Source organism: Anolis sagrei, chromosome 3, assembly GCF_037176765.1.
Source record: "Anolis sagrei isolate rAnoSag1 chromosome 3, rAnoSag1.mat, whole genome shotgun sequence".
NCBI classification, from domain to species: Eukaryota; Metazoa; Chordata; class Lepidosauria; order Squamata; family Dactyloidae; genus Anolis; species Anolis sagrei.
The window spans coordinates 149,137,348-149,155,002 of NC_090023.1; the positions used below are offsets into that span (position 1 = coordinate 149,137,348).

General features: G+C 38.2%; 1 protein-coding gene across 4 annotated transcripts; it reads left to right on the forward strand.

Annotated features, from left to right (window-relative positions):
- The first annotated feature begins 299 nt into the window (after positions 1-299).
- Positions 300-15,826, forward strand: VDAC2 (voltage dependent anion channel 2). 4 transcript variants are annotated; one of them, XM_060769114.2, is made up of 10 exons: positions 323-471; positions 2,235-2,296; positions 4,660-4,734; positions 6,301-6,350; positions 8,119-8,271; positions 8,353-8,405; positions 9,968-10,195; positions 11,104-11,254; positions 13,633-13,690; positions 15,263-15,826. In XM_060769114.2, exons 2-10 carry the CDS (start codon positions 2,260-2,262, stop codon positions 15,352-15,354), a joined length of 897 nt encoding a protein of 298 aa, XP_060625097.1. In that variant the 5' UTR covers positions 323-471; positions 2,235-2,259; the 3' UTR covers positions 15,355-15,826. The 4 variants fall into 4 exon arrangements, with proteins under 4 accessions (XP_060625101.1, XP_060625097.1, XP_060625099.1 ...); XM_060769115.2 differs by having other exon boundaries at positions 339-427; XM_060769118.2 differs by lacking the exon at positions 2,235-2,296 and having other exon boundaries at positions 300-427.
- Positions 15,827-17,655: the final 1,829 nt, after the last annotated feature.

The window sequence follows — 17,655 nt, forward strand, 5'->3', positions numbered from 1 at the left end:
CGTTATGCAAGCGAGGCCACGCCCCGGCGCTTCTTCCTCGTCCCCCTCGCTCTCCCGCCTTCTCTCTTGGCCCCGCCCCTTTGTTTCTCCGCCCCAGGCCCTGCTGTGGCTGAGGACCTCTCCGTTACTCTCGCGGGGCATCCTACCGCAGTGCCTGACTAATTAGAGAATACCCTCAGGGCGTCGTTTCCCTTTGTATTCTCTCAGCGGCGTTTGCGCCTCGATTTGGCCCCCTCGCTGAGGTGACTGCTTGGATCCCCAAAGGCAGCGGCAGGGGTTCGGCACAGGCGCCTGCCAGGGCCACCCTCGCTCTCCCTCGGAGGGTCCTTGCGTGCAGGCGGGCGGCGAGCGCGAGGTGTCTCCTTCACTTCGCCCTCCAGCGCGGCCTTCACGCGGCGAGAGGAAAGGAAGCGCGCGCGCGAGAAAGGTGCGATATAGAGACGCTCCTGCGCCCTTTCCCCGTGTAGACAGGTAGGCGGGGTTGCCATGGAAACACGGCGGGCCCCGCGGGGGAGGGGGGTCTTGGTGCTCGGCCTCCCAATTGGTGGGGAGGAAGCGAGGGCTCAGGACCCTCCAAGAGAGGCTTCTCTCTGCATGGAATTGGCGCTGCTCCAAAGCCAAGGCCCCACTTTGGAGACTCCCCCCCCCCACACGTTACTTTCCCAACAGCCTTGCGAAGTTGCCTCACCCCCCCCCCCCCTTAGGAGTGCCCCTCTCTTTGCAAAAGTCTGTTCCTAGTATTTCCTCAAAGCCTTGTGTTCTCCCAATAAGAACGAATGGACATGTGATCTGGGCGGAAATTAAGGCCTAAACACAGTCGCTGGCCTCCATTAAAGTAGTAGGCGTGTGGAGTCGATTAGTGAGTGGTGAAGCAATATTCTCCTCGGGGTCTCCAACTGGATTTAGGCCTCTTCCCTTCTTTCTGCCTCTTTCTCCCCTTTTTGGGTTAATTAGTATAAGTTCTAGCCAAGCTGCCTTTGGTGGAATTATCCTTGGAAAAGGGGGATACTTCATTCTGTCTTATTCCTTTGCTCAACTTCTGTTTCCTCTCCCTGTCTTTTAAGTATGTCTGTAACCTGCATTTTTAATCCCCGGGCCATTGTTCTTGGCTCTCCCTCCTCTTCACACACTCAGCCTTCTAAAATTGCAGCCTTGAGGGAATTGGTTACTCCTCTCTGTGCTTCTTAAATGGTTTAAGCTTTTTTTTCTTTTTCAGGTATTCTTTTCTTGTGACCTGCTGTTACCTCCAATTTCTGTTCTCCTCTTAATATAGATGTCTTTTCTTTAATTTGCAGCAAGAGCAGCAGCAAAAGAATCCAGCTCTGGGAGAATTTGAACTTTAACAAGAGGAGGGATATGCTCTTCGTTTGTTGCTGTAGAAAACAATAGAATAAGGGACCGGGGATATTTAAGGGGTCGCCAGTCTGTCTCTTTAAGATGGCGGCATGGAACAGGTCACACTGCAGTAATTGTAGGAATGTCCTGGTTCCCCTTCACTCTTCTGCCCCTCATTCACCTGTGCATCGTTGCAAAGCCACAATCTTATCCCATAAGTGGGGCAGAGGCAGCTTCTATGATAAGGACTTAGATCTGTTTGGAAGAGTTTTCCAAACATTTCATGTTGGTGACACCCTTTTTAGACATGCTTCCTTTTTGTGACACAGTAATTGAGTTTTCCTGACAAACCAGAGTTTAAACCAACCCCTTACAAGAGTTTCTTTCTGTTTCTCTCTCTATATATATGATTACACACACACACACATATAAGATCTATGTTAAATAAAGTATAATATATACTTTTCATATAAACTATACTGTATAAACAAGGTTTGGATTTTTTACACTTATGTACTACAGTTGATCTTGCGTAGTTTCCTCTCCACGTGCTTCATCACAAACATTGTTAAAAATTTTTTTCTTAATTAGACATTTATGCATTTTAGTGGCAATTACTACAACACAACCAATTACTCAAATTATAAAGGTTAAACAGCACTTACACTTGAACAATACCAGACTTTGTTTGTTGGGGTGGGTGTGGGTGGGAGAGCATTTTTCATGCTATACACCTAGGGACTACAGGTGACATATGAGTGTATCCCAATACAGTTTGGAAAGCTCTGATCTAATTGTAATGCAAGATTTTAAAAATTACCAATGCTGAAATTGTTTATACTCCAGTTAACTTGCATTTCTATAATTTTCTTAAAAATCTAATTCTTCCCATTTTATAGATTTTCTAAATTGGAGTAGATAGCTATGAGTTTTAATCCAGCATGTCATCTCCCGTCAAGAAGTAAGTAGGGACATAGTTAAAGTAAGGATGTTCAAGTAATTAAACTAATATGTTGATAAGTTTAGTCATCGAAAAGTTTGAAGGGAAACTAATATCTAACAAAACAGTTCATTGATAATCAGAAGAAGTTGACTCTTTTTGGTAATATTAAGTGCTTGAAATAAGCCTATGTGCCATTGAACTGCCTTAAATGAAAATTTGCTTCCATCTGTTCTGTGTCTTTCTGCATGTTCTACTTAATAGATGGAAACTAGAGATATTTCCAAAGCCTTCTAAGAATTACTTAGGAGTGTTTTGAGATAAGGGTGAGGAGGAGTTTGAAAGAAAACTTCAGTGAAGGGTGCAGCATTATCCAATCTTCATGAAATTTAGTTTTAATTGTCATGCATCTACCTGCTTTTGACTAATATTTGCCTAAATTTTGCATAAAGATTTATTTGTCTCACTTTACATTTATGTTCCAGTTGGGGGTCTACTTAAAATTGAAAACTGTAGCCATTTGAGACAAGAAGAAGTTTTTATATGACTGGAAGATAACATTAATGCATAACTTGAAATTACTTCCGTGTATTTTAATTCAGCTTACTATTAAATAACTTTTTAGACTGAAACATTTTATTGCATGATTATTATTATTTTTGCAAATTTATGTTTTTATCAGCTTCTCTGCATTTTGGAGAGAGAATAGTATTTCGGCTAAAAAGTTACATACAGTAGTAGGAAACGGAACTTATGAATATGCAAATCTGAAAAATCCAAAATACTTTTGGTCCCATGCACTTTGGATAAGAGGTGCTCCACTTCTACCTCTTCTAAACCGAAAAAAAACAGGAAGAGGTGATGGTACTTGGAACCTTAATTTGCCTCCCAAGTTCTCAAGTTGCTGATCTTTCAGGACATAGAAGATATTTCAATTATTTAGTCCCATCTAATAAAACTAGACAAGTAAACCCACACAACTGTGTGTGACTTTAATATACAGATAATACAAGGAAAGAAATCCTTATAATATGTCATTGTCAGACTGTAATGATAATATATACTGAACATTGCTGTATGTTGAATGCAACCACTGAATTTTATTATTTACTGTAAAGGATGTGGTGCAATCCAGGGATGCTTTATCATGCTTGCCTTAAGATTTACAGTAGAATTAATCCTAATGTGAGGATATTTTCTCTGCACAATAAGGCATGGCAGATAATACTTCTATGCAGCACAGCAGAAAAACTAAAACAGGGACTTTGTGGTTGGGTAAGCATTCCAGAAGTGCCAAAATACTCCATTAATGTCAAATGCCACCCCCGCTGCCCATTTCAGACTTGCTCTGTGGGTGGTACACTTACCTTAGCCTTTAGCTATGCTCTCAGAGCTGAGCAGCCAACTCTACAATGATTTATAATATGATGATCAATGAATTGCAGATGGAAATAATGCTAAAACATTGACCAGAGAATCATAGATTCCAATTAGTTTTAGGATTCTCTTAAAACTTGGCATCTGTAACATTGGTTCAAAGTACTCAAAGAAAACAAAATTAAAGATCATATTTCTTGGATATAGAGTCTCATTAAGGTATACCCAGGAGTACCTGTTGTCCAGAGAAAAACATTGTATTCCAATATCAGCACATCAGTACTTTAAAAGTTGAAAATAATAAAAAATAATAAATGCGGCAGCAGGTCATGGAGTGCTAAACGGTGGTGTTTGTGTGTCCCCTGAATACCATGCAATTTTTTGTGATCTCTATTGCTTCTTCAGATTCCAGGCATCTGTCAACAAAACTGCATAACAAAATGAACAATTTTCTTGTGTGACAGTAGACCTTAAACAGTAAAGAGGATATTGGATTTTTCTAACATTGTGCAGCTGTTACTCAGCCTTGTTGTGAAATAAGCTTGTACCATTGTCGGATACAAACATTTGTTTGCAGGAATTTAATGTATGGAGTGAGAAAGAAGAGACTAGCAAAAAGTTTGTCTTTTGTATCCAAAAAGTGTGTCCTAAATATCCATAAAATATTTGGGCGTTCTGGTCTGAAAAGGATGTCTTCTTTCATTATCTTCCGGTTGTATAGCCTTTCATATTCTTCTTTTTAAAGAAAAAATATTAAATAAATGTATCTAACCATGAAGCAGTACGTTTACAGTATGTATCTTATTAGTTGTCCTCTCTGGACACCTACCTACAAATATTTTTTTAAAAAAATCAAATATAATTACAAGTGGAACTAACAACTGTAATGATAAAGCAGTTTTGTATTCACTGCCATAGTAAAACATTGGAATGTTTTAATGTTAAAAATAAATGCAGTTAATTTTTAAAAGAAAATTCAGTACTGATATGTCTTTTTTGTTTGTCAGCAACTCCAATGGCTATCCCACCAGCATATGGAGATCTCGGCAAGTCTGCCAGAGACATCTTCAACAAAGGATTTGGTATGAATTAAATTTGTGATAGATGTGGTATTGTCCATGTACTATTGTTGCCAATCTTTGTCCCATTTCCCTTCATGGTGTTGAACAAAGTAGTTTCAGGGAGAGAGAAACAGTATTATGGCAAACTACCATTTCTTGGAGGACTGAGTCAAGGTTGAAGGCCAGTTTTTGCCCTTGTGCCTCTCAAGGGCACTGCAGAGATGTGTTTACTCTTAAGGTGGGAGTGGCATGATACCACTTCTGATTTTGTTTTCAGCAGCATCTGGGAATGTCACCAGGGCTAAATTAAATAAAACTGCTGCCTTTGGAATTATTTGCTTTTGCACTATTGAACCATTTTTGACCAATGAATTGTCTGTTTTCTAAAATAATGATTCCATGTCTTTATTTATTTATTTGTGGTATTTGTATATCACTCTTCTCAACCCCAAAGGGGACTCAGGGCGATTATCGTCAGGGATTTCAGGGGTGGAAAAAAGCATGTAAGGGTGGTCTCAATTTGGACTTTCAGATGTGTCTTCTGTAGCCCCAATCACATATTTTTAGCATTGTGGTATTTGGCTTTGGGAATGGATCTCTTCAGTAGTAAGGGTTCTGCCCTCCACACTGTTTGTCCTGACTGAAACAGGAGGTAGGCGAGTTACTCCTGTCCAATGGGGAGAATCCTTACCACAAGTCAGTGGTGACAAATAGCGGGGCAGATTTTCCTTGGTGCTAATGGAAAGTTGTGATGTAGCCAGAACCTTCACTGTTTAGCTGTTGAGAGACATATGTTGTTTAAATGTCAGATTAACATGCTGCTATATTCTTGTTCTCAACCTTACAGATCATCACACCTCTTATAAAGCAAAAAAGATACTCTGTAGGAATATTTGTTAGACATTTTTTCCTAAGAAAAAAATGCGTAGAACATAGGCAATGCAACATGAAAGCCCCAGCTAGAATATTTGGACAATATTAAATAAATGTGGCTTAATAATCAGGCTCACATTGTAATGGAAAGTCATGGAAGAATATGTGTCCATAAAAAAACTTGGTTTACATTTATATTTTCCTTCTGCTGATTAAAAAAAATGTAATCACCTAGATGTAAATAAATACATCCTGTCTTTATCAGATTGCATCTGGAACGTATTGTAAAACAGTGTATATAGGACCCATTCTGAAAATCCTTTCACCCGAAATGGAACTTGAGAGTGTATTTCTCTGGACAGATCTCTGCCTCATCCCTGCTCCTAGATTCCAGTCTCATTCATTTCTCATCTGTCTTTGGCACAAGGATATGTGAAAGTGAGGAGACCTTTCTTCCTCAAACAAATAATTATATCCAGAATTGGGTGAAAATAGATTTTAATTGTGTAACCTTATTTTTTCTACATTTTATTTTTTATATATACATGCTATATTTTTCCTTGTTTTCCATCAGAACTTTTTAACATCAAAATTTTCTTGTAGTAGAACCAATATGACTCCACCTCGAAACATAGTCAAAACTCAATTTATAGTGTGGACTGCTTGACTGCTTAAGTTTTAAAAAGTGGTAGTAATTTTGATCTGTTTGTCAAGGTTTTGGCCTGGTGAAATTGGATGTGAAAACGAAATCTGCAAGTGGAGTGGTAAGTGCTTCACACAGGGAGTCATACAGCTACCTTCACTTTCTGCTTATCCTGGCTTCCCATTAGTCATTCTGGAGTTCCCTCCTGCGGAAAACTTGTTTTTGCCCTTAAAATGTGCCTTGCTATTACCGGAAGCCTCTGTGAGCAGTAATTCTATTTAAAAAGAAGGCACACTCAAGTCTTGTTTTGCACTCTCCCTCCAAAAGGGACTCTCAAAACTACAAGTGAATTTTAAATTTAAGTCAGCCTTTGTTGAGTTTCAGAGGTGGAAAATTGAAACTTGTTCTCCTGAAGCCTGTCCACCTGACATACAGCATGAAATTGAATAGTAGCAGATTTATGAGAGATATAATTTTATCTTTTGATCAGGGAGCTGCCTTAAGGCCCTTCCCAAGCTTCCTGTGTCTACAGCAGAGGACATAGGAAGCGGATTTCAGAAATCTTTAAAGAATCAAGATGAACTGCTAAATCTGCCTGTCTCGCTCATTGTAATGATACTCTACGGTTCATCCTTCACTCTGATGCATAGAGAATGAAAGAGAAAGCCAGTGTTTTCTGACCTAGTTACTCATCAGCGCTGCATCATTAAGTAACTAATGGCACATTTCTACACTGGCTTTGTCTTATTATGTTTTGACGTGATTCCTGAATAGGAATGTGTCATTTCCTTTTTCATTTTCATTCTGCCTTTCCCCTAATTTGTAGTTTGCAGTTATGTCTACCAAACTAATGTTAACATCCAAATCATAATTTTGAATCTGTATGCTCATCATGAATTTGAAGGATAATATTAACTTTTCATGTAATGGAAAGCAATGATTAGTTACTGAGGAGGGCCAATCTTTGGGCTGAATAATAGTTTTGAGGACTATAAAATCAATATTAATTACATGGTTACTTTGTGTAGACCTTTTCACTTCATGCTTTATGTTTTGTAGCGTGATCACTGGAGTCAGTCTGACATTACGAGAAACAAAATAATAATAAATTTCATTTCAAAAGCATTGCATAAAATAGTTTTATCTAAAATTGATAATAACAATAATGTCTTTATTACCCATATCTCCTTGTGGTGTGAAGTAGGATAAAACAGTTAAAACATTGAGGTAAAATAAAGCACTATTAAAATATATATAATCAGTACACACAGGAAAAATGCAGCTTAAAATTTACCGATAAAATACAGCTAAAAATTAACAAATTAATATTGATTTGGTAGGCCTGCTAGAAGAGATATGTTTATAGGTTGTGTCTTAAATTCTTGTAGCTAATTTAGCTGTCGGATCTCTTCCAACAGTATACATTCCTCCCATCTTCTCTTATACCTAACACTTTGTTAGAGAGCCAATGTGGTGTGATGTTTTGAGTGTTGGACTGTGATTTCTGAGACCAGTGTTTAAATTGCTTCTTGGCCATGAAAGCCAGCTGAGTGACTTTGGGTGAGTCACTTTCTTTTAGCTTTAAAGAAAGAAAATGGCAAAATCCCTTTTCATCAAATCCTACCAAGAAAACTTCATGATAGGGTTGCCTTGGGGGGCACCATAACTCAGAAATTACTGGAGGGTACACAACAACAAGTGTTTGTTACTCTTTTTTGCAAACTGATTTCTGGTGCATCTAGTCCCAGTTTTTATAAATGGTAGTAAATGAAATGGTAGTTATTTAATTGTAGTAAATAGTTGCAAAATAAACATTAGGGGTTTTTTATTCTGGCTTCTTGGATCCTTTATTTTGCTGAACTCAGATATATCTTTGCTTGCCTTACTAGGAGTTTGCAACATCTGGGTCATCAAACACAGACACAGCAAAAGTGACTGGGAGCTTGGAGACCAAATATAAGTGGGCTGAGTATGGCGTGACTTTCACAGAAAAATGGAATACAGATAACACTCTAGGAACAGAAATGGCAATTGAAGATCAGGTAACAATTTCACTCAACAGATATGCTATAAGAGATGTGTTTCTCCAATTTGCTTAACAATATTTTTTGTTCCTAAACTAGATTGCCAAAGGTCTGAAGTTGACATTTGATACAACTTTCTCACCGAATACCGGGTAAGTTTTCCTCCCATTAAAATTCTTAACATGTGCCAAATATATTACATTGAAGAAAGAAATGATTAATAAATATAAATGAAGAGAATGTCAGTGTCTGTGTTTGTATATGTACCTGAAGTCAGAGGGTTCATACCTATCTCGGTTATATGATACTATTAATATTATATATCTTGAAGAACCACTTGTTTTTCACTTCTCTGCATTCCTTTTTTCCTTTTGTGTCATGGTTATTTGATAGTTAACCTGAAGGCAAAGCCTGTCTTGTCTTCTAATCTCTCTACAACGCTTTAAGGAGTTTAATGATTTTAAGTGATTAGATATATGCAGTTGTGGTAATAAATAAGAGTTTGGTGGGTAAAAATGTCTGCAGAATCAGGTCGTACTTCTGTAAACTCTGGTTGGTCTGAAGCATTGATCCCGATAGCTGTGAAAGCCATGTCTATTAGCCAAAAAATGCGCAGGTTTCTTTTAATGTTGCCTGGCAGAAAATTCCATGGTGGCTCCATTGGCAGATATCTCTGAAAATAACTTAGAGCTAAACTGAACAATCTAAAATCCTAAAAGCTTCTGTGATCCTTGACATGTTTTTGGGGGGTGTTTTTGTTGTAATTGGAAAATCTAGTTTTTCCTTTTTTAGTTATCAATTTGTGTTTTTTTTTTTTAAAAATCTAGTATCAAAAGAAGCATTGTCTGGAAAAGAAGGAAGTAGTCTACCTTAATCTGAATTCAAAATAGTTTGATTTGTGAGTTGCTTATAAATGTCTTAAACTCCTGAACCAGCTTTGGTTAAAGTTATGGATTTGGGGAAGAAAATAAATAGATATATATATTAAGTATACACAACCTAAAATGTGAGAGCCACCATGGTCTAGTGGTTTTACTGCTTGATTAGGATTCTGGGAAACCAGAATTTAAAGCCCTTTTCAGCCATGGAAATCCACTTTGGGCAAGTCGCATCCTCTCAGGCTCAGGGGGAAGCAAAGGCAAAACCTCCTGTGAACAAATCTTGCTAAGAAAACATCTTAATAAGATCATCTTAGGGCCACTGTAAGTTGGAAACAGTCTTCATGCACAAAACAACAACAAAAATACTAAAATATATACATCTGCAGTAGTCCTTCCCCTTTTTATAATACTGTTCTATTATAGTATTTGGAATATTAGGACTATAGGTCTACTGTTGGACTGGACTGTAACTCTCCCTGGTTTCAGACAAGCGTTTTTTCCCAGCCCCAACCAGAGGTCTCCAGGAATTTGATCCTGAGTAAATTGTCTGTCCCAAATCTGTGGATGTAAAGTGAAGTCAGGCCATGGAACCCCTGTACATTATATGTATAGCTAGTTCAATTTGAGCCTTCTTTGCTCTTTCCATTTTTTCTTGTGATTAATCACACTTTGAATGGGACTTAAAGAGATGTCTTCAACTTCCCTGTTGGGATGACAGATAGTAAATATGGTGCATTCTTGTGTGTGTGTGTGTGTGTGTGTGTGTGTGTGTGTGTGTGTGTGTGTGTGTAGGGGCGGGGGAGCAACTCATACTCAAGAATTTCTCCTTTCAGAAAGAAAAGTGGCAAAATCAAGTCTGCCTACAAGCGTGAATGCCTAAACCTTGGGTGTGATGTTGACTTTGATTTTGCTGGACCAGCTATCCATGGCTCAGCTGTCCTGGGTTATGAAGGCTGGCTGGCTGGGTACCAAATGACCTTCGATAGTGCCAAATCCAAGCTGACAAGGAACAATTTTGCTGTGGGTTACAAGACCGGAGATTTCCAGTTGCACACTAATGTGTAAGTATTTAATAAACTGATCATATTGTGGTTAATAAAGATATCCAGGAATGTTGCAACTTCACTTCAAAAAAAAAAAAAAGAACTTTTTATTCTTGTGAAGTGGTATTATTGAACATGCCTAAAATGGGTAAGATATTTGCTGAATCCTTGGATTATAAGAAGGTATTTTGAATGGGAAGCAAAAGAAAGTTGTGCACATACTTTTAAAGTTACACTTCTAAAACTTAGCAATTACTAAAAAAATAACTGTTCATATACTTCGTCCAGAGTTTTGTGAAAGAAGATAGAGTTCCTTTTCTTGTGTTTCAGACTCAGGTGAGATGTTCTGTTTCATATATAGTTTCAATCAGATATTATTTAGCACTATTCATTATCCCGTGGAATTGAACAGATGGTTTGCAAAAACATCTCAGATAGTTGAAGATTATGGTGCTTTTTAACTTTTACATGGAATTAACAGAAATATGGCCATTTTGGTCACACTGGTCATGCAAAAATGTTTCAGTTACCTTTTAAAAATGTTCAGCAGTTGGTGTGCTGCAGAACATTTTTTCTGTGTTCTTATTTGTTATAGTTAATTGTAGTCTGTAATATAAACAAATGAAACAAGGGGTTTTTACACTTACAAAAGTTAAAAAGGACGTAGGTATGATTACATGTAGAGCTGGTGTTGTTAGTTAATTGGGTGAATACCCAAAGATATGGAATCCTAATTTGTTGTAAACTAGAAGTAGAAGGAAAAAAAGTACACTTTGTGTTTGTGCTGTTAACGTGTGTAGCTAATAGTCATGATAAAAAAGGAATTGGTATCGAATACCATCATTGAAGTTTCTTCTTGTGTCTCAACATCAGTAGCTTCTGTCTTACTGCAGTCCAGTTACATTTAGTACAAAAATGTTTTTCAGCAATGATGGCTCAGAGTTTGGTGGCTCAATTTACCAAAAAGTCAGTGACAACCTTGAGACTGCTATAAATCTTAACTGGGTGGCAGGCACCAATAGCACTCGCTTTGGAATCGCAGCAAAGTACCTGTTGGATCCCACTGCTTCTATTTCCGTAAGTACAGCCTCATCAAAACTAATACAAAATTAAGTAAATCTTATATACTATCTTTTTTACTATTTTTTATTACAAGAGTGATATTCATTAGTGTAATAATGTAAAGAATTTAAAATTACCAAGGGCAAGGACTGTGAGGCTCATAGCGTAGGCACTGTTGCTTTATGTGTAATATATGTTAAGTAGTAGGGGTGCATTATTTGTAGTGAGGATGATGGTTGTAGACTAAAAAGTATTTGTATCGTTTTGTTTTTGTGAGTGGGGAGACAGTTCTGTGATTTTTTTGTATTTTATGTAGTGTTTTATACATTTGGTTTGTTTGTCTACTTTGTGTCAAATACAGACTACATTAATAAAAACTGCTAATACAAAATTGGTCTTACTCTACACGGTAGAGCCCCCTTACTGCCTTAGATTGCTCTTTGTTTTGTATCCAGACTGATTAAGCTGGATTGCCATCCTTGGCATGGACAGACTTGCACTTTGAGGTTTAGTAATCTGAAGAAATCAGGGGTGTGGTATCATTGGCTCGCTATCCTTATCATTATTGATATACAACAAGATTAGTACACAGCAAACAAAATCACTATGCTGGCTTTTGTATATGACCACATGTTGGACACTTCCCATGTGTCCAGGACTGTGTGATGTATCAGCAAATAATGCATTCAGATCTAAGCAGGGTGGCCTTTTACAGCTGACAGATGGTAATTTTGTCATTTCCGATTCTTTTTAAGTGTAGGCCAAGGTCTTTAGGCATTGCACCTTTACTGACTTGTGCCAGAGTCTTTGCAGTTCAGTCTTTAAATCCTCATATTGTGTAAGCTTTTCCAGTTACTTTTCATCAGTTCTGCTGTCGCCTGGGATTGCAACATCGACAGTCCACACTTTTTCCCCCCCAAGATTGTGAGGTCAGGAGTATTGTTCTCCAAAGCTCTGTCTGTCAGTTGTTGTTGTTGTTGATGTCTGTCTGTCAGTAGTCTGTCTGTCTGTCTGTCAGTTGTTGTTATTGTTGCTGTTGTTGTATCTTGCTTTTTCTGTCTATAAAAGAGACTCAAGGCAGCTCACAATCAAACCAATGCAGTACAATTAACACTTAAACATATACAAACATTAAATATAATTAAATATGAACAATATTAGAAATAAACTCTTAAACCTGACTAAAACGTATTCAAAGCTAAAGCCACAGCACCCCCTAACTTGACTTAAAAAAAAACTTCTTTAAAAGCCTGTCTGAATAGAAAGGTTGTAGCCTGCCACCAGAAGGATAGCAGGGAGGGGACCATTCTGGTTTCCTGGAAAGAAGGGGTTTCCAGGGTCAAGGGGCAGCCACTGAGAAAGAATACAGCAAGATGCCTTATGACCAAGTCAGATCTTTTGTCCATCTGGCTGTATTCGCTATACTGACCACTGGAGCTTTCCTCTGTTTTCATGTGAAATATCATGTGCACATGTGATGTCATATACTATGTACTAATGCATAGGATTGACTTTGTCCCTTGCATGATAGAAAGCTGCATTGTAGTAGCTGAATTTGGGATACAACTTTGGGCAGCCATAAATGTTCTGTCTTCCAGGATAAGCCCCTGCTCAAGGAGAGTGGTCTTATCACTGATCTTATGAAGCGTTTTTGAAGCTCTGTGTGTGGTCAGAACAAACAAAAGTGCCTTAGTCACTTGTCTGCTCTCCAATAATGTAAAAGTAAGGAGTAATAGTAAAACATCAGCTTTCTCTGACAGGGAGTTAAATCCACTTAACAGGTACAGACATATGTGAAATTAGTCTTATTGTTCCCATTCACTGGAAATACCAGTGTCCTGCCTGTTTTGTACAGTTGTAATTGCCACCCAAGAAGTTCAGAAAGGGAAGACATGTGTTGAGCACTGATTGACAAGAATAAGGCTCTGCTCAGAACCAGAGAGAAAAAGCAAATATGTACTTTGACTCTCTGCTTCCATTTAGCTATTAGAAAATTACACGGTCTGTTGATACCTGAGACTTGGTATCTTCTCTTCCTGCTGCTGGTTTTGCTTTACGAAGGATCTTATTTCCTGTATTGGTTGTAATGGTCTGCCTATTGAGTGCCACTGTCTAGATTTAGTCTGATACACTGTTCATCAGAGCACTAAAATGAAAACAGGACAACATTCAAACTCATTTGCAAGAAACAGTGTCAGCCATTTCTTAAAATACTAGTCATACTAAAAAAAAATGAATTGCACACTAATTTTTTTTCAAGTAAATGTCTTCACTCAAACAAGTATGTAAATTTATTCTCAGGAATTTCAAAACATCAACCCCCCTTTTAATGGATTCTATGGTTATCAGAGGGGATCAGCTAAATCCTTAACTTGGTTGCTTTTATTTTGCAGGCAAAAGTGAACAATTCTAGTCTAGTTGGAGTCGGTTACACCCAGACCCTGAGGCCAGGTAAATATTTGCTTTAAGAATGTAAAGACATACAGGAAACAGATTCAAGCTGAGCATAGTTGACTTGCACTTGAAAACACTCCTGAAAGTTGCCCAGTGAAAGAACTCAGTTTCTCAAAAGGAATTGAGAATTACATGCATTCACTCTGACAGTTTTGAACGAAATCGATCCTCTACGTTTGTGGGTCTAGCTTTTTGTGAATTTGATTTATATGTATTGTGTCAGAAGCAAATTGAGGGTACAGTTATAGTGTATTTAAAAACACAAGCAAAGTTAAAAACTTGGCATTATACTAAATGTCCTTTGACCAGAAGCTGGCCACTTGGGGTGCCTCTGGTGTCACTGCAAGAAGGTCCTCTATTGTGCATGTTGCAGGGCTCAGGCCTCATTGTAGTAAGTGGTCTGTAGATTTAATTATTTACAGCCTTAATGAATCTAGAACAGTGATTCTCAGCCTGTGAGTCCCCAGGTGTTTTGGCCTACAACTCCCAGAAATCCCAGCCAGTTTACCAGCTGTTGGGATTTCTGGGAGTTGAAGGCCAAAACATCTGGGGACCCACAGGGTGAGAACCACTGATCTAGACCCTAAAAAAGTTGATCATAGACTTGTGCTGAAGAACCTAGAGATTCCTAGAGATAACACTCCGCTAGGAATCTCTCGATCCTTCAGCGCAACTCCATGGTCCATGTCTGATAGACGAATTTAACAATCAGATCTTGTCAGGTAAGAGGCATGAGCTGCAATTATGATTGTAATCAGCATAGCTCTGATCATGATAGTCTAATCATGCCTTCAGGTCATGTCACTCCCTTCCTATATCTTGCCTCTCCTACTTTCACATTTAAGAGTTAGGCCTTTCTCTCGTTGTAAATGTGATAGTAGGAGAGAGTTCAGATCTGAATGCTCAGTACCAAACAGTTTCCTGCACATAGAAAAATAGCATGTCAGGAATAAATTTTCCTGGTAACATTCTGTCTGAGGGATTTCTTTTGAATTTTGGAGCGACATAGGCCGGAAATATAGTTTCAGTCCTGTAGAGAGAGGCAAGTGTGTAATTCCCTTTACTAATTTCGGGTCCCATTTTGCCCCACCAACCCTTTCTTGAAGCTTTATACTTCTTAGACGCTCATATTAGCCTTCTTGTAGTATGTGGGCAGGAAAACAGCCTCGATAGCTTGAGTAGTGCACTCAGTTTTGAACCATCTGCAACTTAAAATTCATGGCGTATTTAACTTGCAATTCTCCTAGGGTTATGTGGGACAGTGCTCTTTGCCTGCAGAACTATTTCCGGTATCTGCTCCTTTGATTCAGGCCAAAATTAATCTTCCTGCCCTGAGGAGTTTCCAGTTAAAAATCTGATAGTGGAGAAAGCAACAAAGATGGGAAAGCAGAAAAGATGAATGAGAGCAAATAGCTTTGATTTGTTTCAGCTGGCGAGGCCAACGATGAAGTTCAGCTAAAGTGTTTGCTTATTGTTCTTTTAGCAATGAAAATCAAATGTCTGGAAACAAGTAGATATACGAAATGCATCTTGCTTTCTCTGAAACCTTTTGGTTCTGTTGATCTACAGGTGTGAAGCTCACTATGTCTGCCCTAATCGATGGAAAGAACATCAATGCTGGCGGACATAAACTTGGTCTTGGCCTAGAATTGGAGGCTTAAAAGGCGTGGAGAAAACAGCTGCAGAAAATGGGATATTGGATGAATATGGCCTTAAAAATGTAATTCCAGTGCGACCCGGAGGCTTTCTTCCTTCTCGGAGGAATGGCCTAGAACAAGAGCTGTATTCAGAGTATTTAGGCAGTTCCTCGTTAGCTGGTTTTTAGTTTAAATTGGTTATCTCTCTAGTTTTCAACACTGCATTAGTGCAGTCACTACAATAATACATTATGTAAATGTATTTAACTGTTGAATGCGCTGCCCACAAATAATGAAATAGACTTTATGAAAACCTGTACAAATGTGTGCATGTTATGTTTCTTTTAACACAAAATAGCCATTGAAATGACAAAATGGATCAATGGTTATTCTGAAAAGTGAGGTCAACAGTTTTGTCAAAAATCACTATAATTAGAAATACTTTTGGTATCCCAACGCAATTCAGAATTATGAATAAAACAAATACACACACATACTTGTGCCTCCTGATATGTTAAATATCAGCCTTAATTTTCATTGGTAAATCTTCCTGCTGCTCCAGACAAACTTTAGCTCTGTGGCAGTTGTATAGTGGTTTAAGGTTGTTAATCTGCCTTGTGTTTATTAAGGTAATGACTTGATGAGACACTTTTATGGGCACTTTCCTTTGCTTCTCTTAGACCTCCTCCTTTGTTTGCACATACTCCCATTCATGTGTTGTGACATTCTTATTTTAAGAATCTAATAATGAAATAAGAATGTCATGTAATACAAAGATCTCAAATACGTGTTGCTAGCTTTGTGAGGGGAAATCACGTTAACTACTTTTCAGCACTGTTTCAGCACTGATGTTCTAGATAAAAATATATTTTTTATTCTTGCTTGTTGTGGATGAATGTGCCCATATTCTGTGAATGAGGATGCAGATGTATGTGCCTCTTTGGGAAATAATGCCTATTCGTTGCACTGAGAATTTTTTAATTAAAAAAAAACACATTTGGAAATAACCCAAACAACGTAGTACAGCTGACAAGTTGTGACCGTTTTCAAGCATTTCAAGGACTGCCTTAATCCCATCCTTCCCAAACTCCACTTCTGTTCTTCATGTGTTGCAAGGGTCAAATCTAAACAGGAGGCTTGTGCTCACATATAGTGGTTCCATGTGCATTTGGCAACCCTAGAATTGCCAGCTTCTCAGTTGTGTGAAGAATTTCTATTTGCATTAGATGTTTCTGTTCAGAGTTGTTATCCTCTTAAGGAGAGCAACAGAACAGAGATGACCATGGTCTGTGCTCTTACATCCTCACAGGTTGAGTCAGCATGTTTCTTAAATGCTTGAATAGACCTGAAAGACTTGAAGATTTGCTAGGAATTGGCCACAGTTTCTCCTTCCTCTTGTTTCTTTCCTTTTTAATATAACATGCTTACTGTTTTGCACAATCCTAATTGTACTTGTTTTATACGTTAGTTTGCAATTTGCATTTGGCACTGTGTTTATAAAAACAATGCCTAGTTAGTAATCACCTACGTACATCTAGTTCAATTATTTTTCTTGCATGTGGTTAGTCAAAAAAGAGAGCCAACTAGGCTCTAGATTTCACTAGAATGAACTGATGAACTTTCTCAAGTATGGCAGATCCTCATGTTCACCTGCTTCTCCCTTTTCACCTGCTTCTGCCAAATTAACCTGAAGACCAACAGACAGTGCTTAAGGATTTGTGTAAGTCAAGGGCTAAAACTATGACTTCACTTTCAGGGAAAGGACCGGTTTATTTCTGATTAGGCAGCATCAATTAGATCTGGATGGGGAAAGGTTTGGTCCTCCAGATGTTGGAATGCAAGCTCCATTGACCCTTCTTGCAGATAGTAGATTGAATTGAACATAAATTTCACCAGAACATGACTGACAATGGTATAATCTTGGATATTCAAGAGAAAAACTACCGATTAAACCAACCATGCTTCACAAATATTTGGAAAAAAATCAAAACAAGCAATCCTAGGTTTTGCCATTTTATAAATGGGATCCTATTTTATTCCACCGTTGTTTGTAATGGTATTTGAGCATTGATACATTTTGCTATCTGGAGGATTCTGGATCTAAATCCCAGTGGATACCAAGGATTTGAAAAAATACCATCAGTTGATTTGAAAAAATACCATCAGGCTTTACAGTCCACTGTAGGATGTCACAACTGTTGCCTGGATTGTTTCATTTAGTTAATCCTCAACTGATTTATCACTTGATCCTACATGCCTGTAGAGCAGGGGTCCTCAAACTAAGGGCCAGATGCAGCCCTCCAAGATCATTTATCCGCCCCTCAT

Bases quoted from the DNA above. Each gene is read 5' to 3' on its own strand.
- VDAC2 (XM_060769114.2), top strand. From the start codon at position 2,260: ATGAGTTTTAATCCAGCATGTCATCTCCCGTCAAGAA. The intron at 8,406-9,967 runs GTAAGTTTTCCT...TTCTCCTTTCAG, and splicing joins ACTTTCTCACCGAATACCGG to AAAGAAAAGTGGCAAAATCA. The intron at 11,255-13,632 runs GTAAGTACAGCC...TTTATTTTGCAG, and splicing joins ATCCCACTGCTTCTATTTCC to GCAAAAGTGAACAATTCTAG.